Raw genomic sequence first — 13,029 nt, 5'->3', positions numbered from 1 at the left:
TCTTTGAGATTTCTGCCTCCACAATTCATTGCAGCGTCATAGACAGTTTGCAGTAAAATTACATAAAAATAATAATACAGTATTGAAAATTGACATTTAAGAAATTCAGAACTAAAATGAAGAACTAAAATGACTAGTTGATTAATCATCAATAATCTGCAACGATTTTGATAATCAAATAATCAGTCATTTTTAAAACAAAATGCCAAAAAATGTATCCGGTTCCACCTTTTTGGTGTTTTTTATCGTCTTCTCTTAAGGTACATCAGATATCTTTGGGTTTTGGACCATTGGCTGACAAAACAAGTCATCTGAAAATGTCATCTTTGACTCTAGGCAATTGTTATGCACATTTTCCACAATTTTCTGATATCTTATAAACAAAACATTAAAGCAATTAATCAAGAAAGTAGATTAATCAATAATAATAAAAAATCTATAGCCCCAAAAATGTCTTCCCAGAAGCAGTGTCCTTGTTACTCTGGATAATCCACAGAAAAGTGGAACTACTTACTGAGAAAGAGAGAAAAATAGGCTGTTTTGATTGTCTTCAATAAGTAACGTGCCGGTGTAAGGTGTTTTTTTTTTTTATAATTTGGGTGAATTGATCCTTTAAGACACCTCTTATACTTATTTGTAAATTACAAAAAAACACTTAAAACACCCTTTAACATGTGTGTAAAAATACTTGGAAGTTTTATACTTGGGTGTTTCCCCACTTCAAAGGCTGGAAGGTCAAAAAGGTCAAAGGCACTTCAACAGGGCATGCTGGGCCACCCTTTCTGCTCTGGATGCCTCCAGTAATAAAAGTAATAAATAGATTTCTGAGAAAGTCGGAAGATAAACATGACAGGAATGTCAGCCACGATGAAGAGAGGAGTTTAAATGTTTACTGTGCCATATTTCTGTATGTCTGCAGTTTGTTTTCAGTTCACGCTGCTCAGTTACAAATGAAACAGAGCTTAAAGAGTCCTAAGAAGACTCATAAGGAGCCTGTTGACGGAAAAAGAAATCAAGTCTCTTTCCAGTTTCTGTCATTTTACCTGAACACAACAGATGTTCACCTTTGCTCTTTGGTCCTGAATATGAGTGTCATTCCAGATTTCAGCCACCATCTCCTTTTCAGGCTAATTTTTCTATAGATGGTAGAAATATATGGACGAAGCCAACATGGGAATACGAGAAGTACTGACACTTATTTTTCTTCACTTCAAGTTTGTAGGATAGAAATGCTTTACATAATGCTCTTCATCCTACACTCGCTTTGTGTGAGAAAAGTTCGGTCCATTAAGACTGCTTTGGCTTCCCCGCAGAGACATGAAGGCTGCTAATTGGTTGGGATTATGTTCACTTATGTTCTCTCTTGTCAGAGGACAGAGACTATTGTGTGTTAGAAGAGTTTAAAAAAGCATCATTATCACCATGACAAAGAAACTGAACTAAAGCAGAAGTTCCAGAAGTTCTTGGTGTGAAAGCTGCTCGATTCCTACAGCTTGTTAAAAAGTCCACTCGCCTTATCTCCGTTCCTAAATGTTGCAGAGTCGTATCCTCTTTTCCCGCACAAAAGCCCAACCCTGTGTTGGCGCTGACATTACCACATAAGCCTCACTTAAAGCCGAGGAAAACCCCAGCAAAATGAAAGCGGGGTGACGTCTTCTTCCAGTAAGCCAAGCGGATAAGACAAGTGGCTATCATGTTGGGCAGGGCAACATGATAGATATGAGTTACAGTATTTATTAGGAACCCATTCATCTCCTCTCATTAAGCCTTTGATCCAAGCTGTGACTGGAACCGACCACTTGGCGATGAGAACCAACGGCGCTGGGAAAATTAGGAGATTGCCTGGAAATCTGTCAGAGTATTGTGTGTGTTTGCGTGTGCGTGCGGGTACTTCTGGCACACCTTGAATCCTGAGAGGTGTTTTAGCTTGTCTCGTCTGACAAAACTGAGATCGTGTTGATATGTTGTTCTGCCAAAACGCTTGTCATGGCAGGAGTACAGAGCGCAGGGGAGGATAGGGTGAGGCGGCAACCACCTATTACCATCTGAACATTTACTGTCAACACATCACATGGAACCAAATCAGAAAATTCACCAGGAACTTTCACTTTCTCTCATAAAAAAAGTTTATGGAGGACTTCAGACAGTGTCGAACTTTTCAGACAAATTCACTGTTTTACCAGCCAGCCTGATGTCAATGATAGAATTGCAGACTGAAAAGAAAAAGATGTTTGTAGCATCACGGATTTCTGATGGATTGTTTTTAATCTCGGAGTTTGTTTTTGGGTCGATGACGCTCATGATGATGGTCGATAGGGATGTTAGAAGTCTGATCCATAGAGTGCTACAGGAATGAGTCCTAAAAAACGGTAAATTAGTTAGCATTTGCCACTTCCTGTTCCCTCGTTTGGAGGTCAATGGGTTTTTTTCAGTTTGTATTTTTGGTAAATACAAACTGTAGAGATTTTAACGTTTTGTTCTACAACATAGGTCAGATTAATTAAATTAAAAACAGTTTTCTATTCACCTCCATTCATTTGATGTGGTGAGCAGATGTTGATGCATAAAGCTCATGTTTCCTCTAAGGCGTCCCACTGCCTTTACATTAAAATGCATTGACCACGTCTAAAGGAGAAAGTAACAGACAATCAGGTGCTTTTGGACGATTCAACAAACACATCATTTGATGCATACTGACACTTTTACTGTTAAACTGGTAATAACATTCATGTTTAGCTAACCTTACCAAAGATTCACATCATTAGTTTTTATAAATTCTTTTTTTGGCAGGTCATTTTGAAACATTGAATAGGTGAAAGCCATTTTATCACATCTAAAGCAAGTAATCTCTGTCTATTTGTCTGTGTGTGTCCTTCGCATATCTCGAGAACCGTTCATCTGATCTACTTCACACTTGGTGGGTGTATTGCTGGGGACCAAAGGATTTGCAGTGTCAAAGTTGGTGCAATTTGGACACGCGACATATTCAATATTAATAATAAACTGCAAGAAGGGTCGCCAAGGGGGGTTGCCGGTTCAAGTCCTTGCAGTAACCTAGTACAGAGTGTGGACTGGTAGCTGAAGAAATGCCAGTTTGCCTCCTGGACTCTGTCGAGGTGCCCTTGAGCAAGACATCGGACCCCCAAACAGCTCTAATACTGCTTCTAATACTAGGATGAGGTTAATGCGGAGGCTAAATGTCACTGTGTGCTGAGGTGTACAATATGTGACAATAAAAAGTTGATCTCCAATTACTTTAATACCACAGTAGGAAGTGTACGTTACATATATTAAACGAGTTGAACATGATGATTTGTCTGTCATTATGAGATTAATGCATTGTAATGAACCTTCTGAACAGTCTAATTAAAAATAGTCACGCAACGCCTAAAGGGATGTTGACGTATGAGCTTCTCCACTTGTAGTAGAGAAGTGATGTCTAGTTACAGTTTAAATAGAAAAACAGAACTCTTAAACAGTTCCACTTCGAGAGGGTTACAGATAATAAATTAGGAAATAAAAGATCACTGGTTTCAGATCAGTACAGTACAACGGTTTCATTCAACAGAGAGTACATATACACACATACAGTAACAAATCAATCTAAGCTCAAAAGCTCAATTGGGTCCTCACAAAGATAGATTTACAGGACGACACACACACACACACACGCACGCTCACACACACACGTCCACACATACATAGAGAGGCAGGATCCTGTTGTTTTCTCCAACGGAGCAGAACCTGCTGCTGTTATGAGATACAGTGAAACTCCCACATTCGTGTTTCAGCTCTGTGACAAAACCCCACAAACCAGCACAGAGCTGCCTCCTACTCACACGTTCAAACACTATATAACATGGTCCTGATCTATAGAAAGACCACAGTCCAGTTTCAGAAAGAACAACTAAGGATTTTGCTAAAAATGAAACCTCTATATGTTCTTTAGGAATATTGAGAATATGGTTCAATGAAATGAACAATGATTGAAGAAGACTGGAGACTTGAGAAAACATACATATTTTGGTAACACTTTATAATAACCATCATTTTTAAATGGTAAATTGATAGTTAATTACACTTAGTTAATAGTTATTTTATTATTAACAAACAATGAAATGATACAAAATAATGTTTACTACTTGTTAGTAATGTTATAATTTATGTTATTTTATCATTAGTTTGTGTAATATGAAATAATTAGTTTATAAATTCTATATTGTATCATAGCTGATAAGACAACAACAATTACATTGTGATTACTAAAGTAAAGTATTTATTATCAGTTTATTGTTGCACACATTATAACATTTTATATAATACATTAAGTATGCATTTGTGATTACTAAATTATTTGCAAACCTTTAAGAAATCGTTTGTAAAACATCTATAAACATTACATAGATAGAAACCAATTATTAAGCATTGACAAAGTATTAATTATCTATCTAAATAATGTTTATAGATGGTTTACAAAGAAATGATTAACCATTAACAAAGTATTACAAATATCTATATATTTCATGTTTATAGATATTTTCCAAACAATTTCTTTAAGGTTTACAAATATTATCTTAAATCATTAACAAATACTTATATATATTATTAATTATTTATTATAATTTCGCTGTTTGTTAAATGTAAAATAATCATTAACTAAGTTTAATTAATTATCAATTTCCCATTTATAAATCATGGTTATTATAAAAGTGTTACCCATATATTTTAGTAGATTTTGTCCATGGTGTGTATTTGTATTAGTGTTACAGTCACTGCACTTGCTTACAGAATCAGTATTTTAAGAATTATAAGCTAATACTTAAGACCCAAAATATGCATATTAATGTAAGTATTAATAGGATGACAGTTTTAAAAGAGTGTTTTTAGAACAGAAAGTATTTGTATTAGTAATTGTATTTATTTGTAATGGGCATCAGTGAAGGCTCTGTGTTCCCTCTCGTATACAGTACTAGTATACAGCAGCTTAACATGTCACTGACTCACTGTGTGTGTATGTTGCTGAGCTCCTGCTCTGTCTGTCTCTGCAGCTGCTGGAGGTGAAAGGTCAGCTCCTCACTCAAAACGGCAAACCTCCACAGTCCTTCTCTCTCTGTGTTCTCCTCACACACCAAACCCTGATCACAAGAGAACACACAAGTTATAGTAACACACCCTCTGGCTGCCATAATGGAGGTTCACAAAATAATAGCTAACCGGAGAGCAAACATCACTGATGTCAGTCTGTTAACTGGCTGGCCATAATGACTTTTGTCTGTTGCTAATTTGATTATTGTGCCAGCACATAGAGTGATATAAGCATGGTATTAACATCCTTTTAGTTACCATGGTGAAAGAGAAGACTCTTCCTACATATTGGATCCCAGAGAAAAACCTTGCAGTTGAATGCCTCCGCCAACCAGTTAAGTGTCACTAAAATGTCACCACTTAAAGAGACTATATCTAAATTTTTACATGTATAAACATTTTTTTTTAATTGTTTTTTATTACCAATGTGTGAACAGGTTGTAACCTAAAAAAAATGAGACCTTCCGTGACTCTCTGGGTTTCTTCTATCAGCCTGTAGACTGCTTTTAATGTGAAGAGAATGTGGACCATTTTTTCCGGGAAAATCCAATGGACCTGACATCATGCAGGCTTGCAAGTGCCTTTATTTTCAGCTCCGCTTCAGGGCTAACAGTGTGCAACCATAACTAACGTCAACAAACAACCAGCCTCCACCCCAACTCAGACTCCAACACAAACTCTACATAAGCACAAAAAAAAACAAAGTTATACCTAGTGAAGCCCGTCTTGCAGAACAGGAATGTGACCGACGTCGGGAGAAACTAGTGTGTTGTGGGAGAATAGCAGAGCCAGTGCGAGGAGTGTGTGTGCACTTGGGAAGTGAGTGGTGAAGTAAGAGAGAGAGAGCGGTGGCGAGTGTGTGAGAAAGCGAGCGAGCAGCGGAGCAGAAGAGAGTTAGTTTAGCTTTGAGAATACCAAGTGGATGTTCAGTGGAAGTTGTGCAGAAGTAAGTGCTGCACCTCCTCAAGACCAACAGAGGTTTCCCGTGTCTTGTTTCCCTGCTGCTGAGCGGAGTGACGGGGGTTAACTCCGGAGCGAGAAACGCCATTGTCTCCGGCCCAGGAGATCAAAACTATCTCCCCTGTGTCTTCTGACCACGGTCGGGAGGCTGAAGCAGGAAAAGTTGACACTAGGATCAACACCGACCGGTCCTTTGATTCATGAAGGGACCTTCGTTTGGTCAGCTAACATTACAGCCAGGCATGTGAAATATAGAGTGATATTGTGGTTTTAGCTGGCTAATGTTGCCAACGTTAATCAACATGATGCCTGTCAATCACGTTCAGTCAGGACGCTGACTGTCGTTGACTTAACGGCTACAGGTGTCACCGTTAACAAGCAATTTCTGATTCTTACATTGAGTCTCTTTAATCATTTTATTATCTTAGACATTTGTCAGAAATTATCATAAATAACATATGAATTCTTGAGTTATGGCCAAAAACATGTTTTGTGAGGTCACAGTGACCTTTGACCACCAAATTCTAATCACTTCATCATTCGTTGGTGCCAAATTTGAAGAAAATTCCCTCCAGGCATAAAAAAACTGTGTGCCGACAATAAAAACACAAGACAGACAAACGCTCCATAAGTCATCATATAATGTTTAGTCTGGAGAGTATCTCATATGAGAATGTACCCCTATAACAGCTCTCAGTAGTCTGCCGTCTCCGTTTGTCAGACATAGCAACATGTTGACTAAAACAGAAGAGAGTGGTGAATCACCAGCTGAAAGAGGAGAGAGAGAGAGAGAGAGAGAGTAGACGGACTGATCAGACAGACAGACAGATAGACGGGTAGATCAACAGACAGACAGACAAGAAGAGGTGAAGCGAGACAGTCAGATGAGAGGAGAAAGCAAAAGAGACACTAGGGGATATGACGAGTGAAGATAAAGTTGGCGTAGGGGACGTGTAATCAGGTTGTGAGTCTGAACTCGTCGAGGTGAAGGAGTCCTTCAGTGAGCGGCTGTGGGCTGAAAGACAACAGACCGACTGAGTCATTCTGGCAGAACACCATGATCACCCTCATCCTCCCCTTCGTCTGTGTGTCTGTCTGTCTCCATGTGACTCAGTCTGAGAGACACACTGACACTATGTTCACACGGCAGCCAAATCTGATTTAGTTTCACTTTGAAAATCATCGTGGTGACAGAGAGACAAAACTCAGAGGTTCAAGGAGAACATTTTACACTTCAGTATTTTTATTTTTTGCTTGACCATTTAGAGCAGACTTTGGATATTTGAGCTGTATTTCTGAACATGGCCTCAGGAGAGATCAACAACGAGGGAAAGGAAATGGAGAGAGACAGACAGCAGCAAACAGGGAGTTCCACAGATTCCCACAGAGAACTGGAGAGGAAAATTCAAGCGAAGCGCATCGAGAGAGTGCTGATCAAAACAAATCCAAACCGTTAGGAGGAATGCAGTTAAGGCAGTGTCGAGCAATTAGCCCTGTACCCTCTAGCAAAGATTCATGTTTTAAAAAAAACAACAACAAGTTTCAATGTCAGCAAAGACCGAATGACACTTGATGCCTCAGCTAAGCTGGTGATAATCATCTAACTGTTTTAACTGGAGGCGTCATGTTTCGGATACCAGTAAAGCGGCTTTGAAGTGGATCCTGTCCACTTTCACATACATCTGTAGAGATTTAAATCATTAAAGGATAAAGTGGTTCTTTATAATTTGTCCAACTGGAGAATTTTACCATTTGGTCTCCAATTTTATTTTCCTTGAGCTTCTAATTAGGGGTGGGGGGGAAAAATCGATACAGCATAGTATCGTGATGTTTTACTTGGCATAATCTTATATTATAAAAACTATTAACCCCTTAACAATTTGATGGTTGGCCCGGCCGCTATTCTGTTTTTCAGAGGTTGTAGCGGGCTCAGTCTTAAAGCCAGAGTGAATATTCTGGTATCATATGAAACTATAAAACCTAAGGAATCCATTGGTATCAACCGGAAGCTATATAGTGTAGAATATTATAGATATTATGGATCCAAGACGTAAATGACAGAAGGCCGGTACTCCGAGAAAAAAATCGCAATTACAAATCTGTCTGCTACTTCAGCACCACGGACAGCGCCAAAGATTTATCAATACACAACACAGTTAGGCTACTGATATTTCCGGGGCCATAGATCTATCTATCTATGTATTTAATCAACACAACATTATAAAAACATAGAAATTATATTATAATTTTAACAGTAGTGACATGATGGAACTTGATTTATACTCTAAGTGGTTGGCAAGTACAAAGTAACTTTACATGGGGGTTTATATAAGAGATCTTTCATCATTTACCTGTTGCTCCTCAGTGATGAAGGGGGATTGTAGGACGTGAACTTTGTCTTTTATCAGCTGCCGTAGTTTGTCTAGCGAAGCCGGGAAGTCCTCTCTGTTTTTCTGGATCTCTGGAGACTTTAAAGAAAGAGAGAGAGAGAGATTGAGTATTTTATCTACTTGCATCACAGTAACCCTCATACAGTTAATCCGCCTCATGTTTCACAACCAGCAGCTCTGGCAGCAACCAGACACCACTGGGACTCTGATTCATTGGCTGCTGATAGCAGTGAACACACATCTTTTAAAAACATATACTCTATTCTAAATGTGCATTTTTGGTTGTTGACATTAATCTGAAGCATTGTCAGCCAGGACTAAGGCAACACCCAACTGTCAAAAATCCTCCTCCGATTCTTGAGCGAACTTTCTCATTGGTGTGGAATGGAGAGAAACAGGAAGGACTGTCGTCCACACTGAATCATGCTCCAGAGCACAGAGACGATGTCCTAAATACCAGCACACAACTGTTCCCCATCTGACATATAAAACACATCAGTGGACTGAAGTTCATCAGTGTTTCAGTCAGAATCAGACAGACCGAGGAATATGATTGGACTAAAGAAAGTCTGGTTTGAAGCACTAAAAATAAAGTATGCCACAGTTTACAACTGGGCCTCAGGTCATTAGAGGTTTTGGGCTACATGAATAAAAATGACTTAACATGACTGGACACACACTACGTATCACCAAGGTTCATCTCTATGGCTCTGTTAGTGCAATGATGTAATAAAATATGCTTAACATTTGAGGGAAATGTATGAGAAAAATAGCATTCTGGTATTATAATACTATAGATATTGCTATGAGATATTTAATGTTTATTTCAATCTACACCTTTTTACACTGTGAAAAATTCTCTTTTTCTTGTTGTAGTTTTTGTTGGGATTAAATGCCTCTACTGTTTTACCAAATTATTTAATTTAATACATTTAATTAGTAAAAACATTTGTACAAGTCAAAATAGAAATGAGTATAAGTAAAAGTAATTAGGGCTGCAACTTTTCATTAAAATTAAAATTGTGTTTTTTTTTTATTTTTAAAAAACATTGTGAAAAAGGTCGAAATAGCAGAGGCTGAGATATCCAAACTTGTACCTGAAAAAATTGAAAAAAAAACCCCAAAACAATATTGAAAGACCCAAATCCAACCAGTTACACCTATCTTAAAAGGTTCCGACCATAGACTGTATAACAGAAGTGGACGTAGTCACCGTGACTTCACACATTGGCGTGTGGACTTTGGCTGTCACAATCCTGTTTTTTTGCCATTGCCATCTTGTTGTTTTTGCAACCAGACAATCTGGTCTCACTCACAACTCAATCAACAATTAACTTTAATTTACTGAAAACACACTGTGGAAGGGTTAAAGTTCTAAGACGGAAACACAGACAATTCCCAGACTGGACAACGCCATGGTAGCGACCTGTCAATCACAAGGTAGCCACGCCCTAAAGCATCCCCTGCTTTATGGTCTATCTGATTCTAAATGGGACCATAATTTAATAAATAAACATCATGCTGTGTTGAAGAAGACTTGAAACTAGCGATTGAGACCATAAACTCATGTTTACAATGTTCACTGAGGTAATAAATCAAGTGAGAAGTAGGCTCACTTTCTCATAGACTTCTATACAATCAGACTTCTTTTTGCAACCAGAGGAGTCGCCCCCTGCTGGCTGTTAGAAAGAATGCAAGTTAAAGGTATTTCAGCATTGGCTTCACTTCTCAGACCCCGGAGGTTGCCCACTGGGTCACAAGTAGTGCAATTTGACAGGTGACATGTTCTTTTGAGGGATTGTGTCCTGGAGGAGACTTCCATTTCTACCTGTCAGCGTGTCAGGTGGGGGTTATGCTAGTGTTTACTGTGATGGATCGCTTCGCTCTGTGGAAGTCACTGTTGAAATGTGAAGCAGAATGCAGCAAATGAGGTAGAACCAGAAAGTCTGATGTCTCCAGTGACTAGGATGACTTTGTACCAAAAAAAAAAGCACAAAAAGGGAAAGTAAAACTAGAAAACCTACATGTTTCGTCTTGTTAAAGCAAAAGTGGAGAACATCTTCAACATTTAAGTTGGTTTCAGCAGTTACATGTCAAAGTGCTCTATAGTATAACATCAGAAATGTTTAGTATTGTTCTGAGGTGTTGGCAACCACAATACAGGTCTGCCTACTGAACAGACTCTCAGCTGGTAGAAGCTTCCCACCCACCACTGTTTGAAACCCACCACAGAGAGCCATTGTAAGCCTGCGCTGAAGCGGCTCGTATGTATGTTTTTATCTTAAAGGAAGAAATCAATCTTCATCATATTTATATATAAAAACTACAGATGGACAGCAGGCAATTAATTCCCTTACTCGCCGTATGAGTGGATGCATTCACAACATGAGTGGGCTGGGTGTTCATGACACAGTGAGCCTGTGTTGTCTGATTAAACGCAATCAAAACAAGTCCATTGTGTTTTAATCCCTCTGGGGAAGATGACATGCATCGACAGGAGTTTGAGGGAGCAGAGAGGAATTTCTAGTTGTTAAAAAAAAGTCTCAATATACAGCGTTTAAGTAGCACTCTGGACCCAACAAAGTCCTGTGCTTGACAAATGTGGGATGCTATAATTCTCTCCTCGTTATGTCTCCTTTAAGTCATGTTTATATACTGCTCATTTGTTTTCCTAATTACATTTCCCAGCAATACATAATTGGGAAAACAAATTCGTAGCGTAATTTCTAGGAGACAGGGTTGTACCGTCAGAATAACATAACCTGACATTGTCCAGTGTTTTCAATGAAATCAAAGTTAAAACAATGCTGCTGTCTGTATCACTAAGTGTCCTTTAACAAACACTATTTCCCATAAGCCATATACCTTTGCGTGCTAAATGTCACAGCTCAACAAAAGACGTGTATTCTTTAGAAAAGCGTATTCTTTAGAAAAGTCTGTAATAACAGCAGGACAGAGAGAAGTTTAGACAGCAGATATTACAACTAAAACATTTAAAATGGAAAAAAAACTTGAGAGTTTTGCTGAATTTTATAGTTATGGATGAAACCAAGTAACGATGACGTACCCGCGTTATCGCTAGTTTTTGTAGTTTTGACGAATTCTTGTGGCTGTATGACACATGCGGTTCGTGCCACAGGCGTCAACACAGGTTAACTCTAGTTACTTATCTAAGGCTTTTAAAAGACCAAAGCTAATTGTTTTAACACTTTTAAACTTTTAAAATGAGTTTATCAATTCTTTAAATAATGTTTTTTAAGCAAATATTCCAGTATATAGCCTAAAAAGACCAACATTACCATGGCTTCCAAATTACCAAAGCTACCTAAACATCCCAATACCTCATTATTAAAAATGATAATTGTAGAAAAACATGTCTAAGGTTTTAAATAGACAACATAGCTAACTGTTCATACACCAACTATTGAAAAAGGCCAACTTTGGCCAGTTTTAAAAAGATAAAAAAGATCAAGTAGAGCTAGGTTTAAAAGAGAATGTACCAAAATATCACAAAACTAAAGTATGTGTATGTTCGACGTCAATTAACGTGTGTCAAATACCAGTGTGTGTTTTGCATTTAAGCTGTTGAAACAACAAAACAAATGTTTAGCTAAGTCACCCAGTATTCAATCTATAACCAACTTCAGTTATTATTACGTACAACCCAAAGTTATTGCAAAGGATTAAATTAGGTACATTCTTCAGTCAAGCCTTAAATAGAACAACTTCTTTAATACTATGACTTTAAAAAGGGACCACCTTTAGCTAACTGTCCAAATAGCCCTTTGTTTCAGCGGTAAACTTTTAAAAAACGTTATCTCACTGCTCTGATCCTATTTAATAGCTTCTGCGTTGTAGAAGGTTTCTAAAAATACTCACTGCAGGACTTGAAGACAGAGAAGTGTTCATGATGACAGACGGACTCTAAACTAATTTCCTGACTGAGCTCCACAGGGGGTTCTCCTGTGTGCGTATGTGTGTGTTAGTGGGTGGGCTGCACTACTGTGTACATGGAGATGACCCTAACTACAACCTCCCCACTGACCAGAGCGGACAAGCAGAGAGAGACAGAGAGAGAAAGAGAGAGAGAGAGAGAGAGAATGTGAGTTTGCTAGTTAATATCCGGCCAGAGTTTGTCAGGGTTTCTATGGTTGATTGATCAGTTTACTTAAACTCGTGTGTGTGTGTGTGTATGAGAGAGAGAGAATAGAGGAGAGAAAAAAGCTCCACTAAACTGTATCAACCTCAACAAAGTGAACACCAAACTAAAGAAAACAGGATGAACAAAAAAAAATGTAGACAAAGAATGTGTCTCAGTTCCAGACTACATTCAAAATTGTCCTGATTAAGACATTAAGACTTTGGTTATTACATTCCCAATTATGAAACTCAATGTAAACACATTAACAGTGTGGGAACCCAGTCTTCAAGTCGAGTCAAGTCGACGCTCAGTTAATAAAAGCGATGACTAAACCTGAGGTTAGGTTGGATCGCAGAGTTCCAGCCCTCACCCCCCCACCCGAGTCACAGGAGGCAGAATTCCCACCCCAGGGTGTGTCTGGGTGGGGCCTAATGACTGTGGAAGGTCGCCAAG

The 13,029-nt window shown here is 38.5% G+C and overlaps 1 protein-coding gene across 3 annotated transcripts in view; it reads right to left on the bottom strand.

Moving 5' to 3' along the window:
• Positions 1-12,359, bottom strand: part of LOC119478013 (myosin-7-like) — a 39,423-nt gene extending 27,064 nt beyond the window's left edge. For all 3 annotated transcript variants that reach the window (XM_037752386.1, XM_037752387.1, XM_037752388.1), the window contains exons 1-3: positions 12,315-12,359; positions 8,397-8,513; positions 5,005-5,135 (exon numbers count right to left, since the gene is read on the bottom strand). In XM_037752386.1, the coding sequence (XP_037608314.1) occupies positions 5,005-5,135; positions 8,397-8,513; positions 12,315-12,344 (278 nt within the window). In that variant the 5' untranslated portion in view covers positions 12,345-12,359. The remainder of the gene's footprint in view (positions 1-5,004; positions 5,136-8,396; positions 8,514-12,314) is intronic.
• Positions 12,360-13,029: the final 670 nt, after the last annotated feature.

The sequence above is a fragment of the Sebastes umbrosus genome, chromosome 19 (assembly GCF_015220745.1).
Source record: "Sebastes umbrosus isolate fSebUmb1 chromosome 19, fSebUmb1.pri, whole genome shotgun sequence".
NCBI lineage: Eukaryota > Metazoa > Chordata > Actinopteri > Perciformes > Sebastidae > Sebastes > Sebastes umbrosus.
This window is presented reverse-complemented; position numbering and strand designations above follow the sequence as displayed.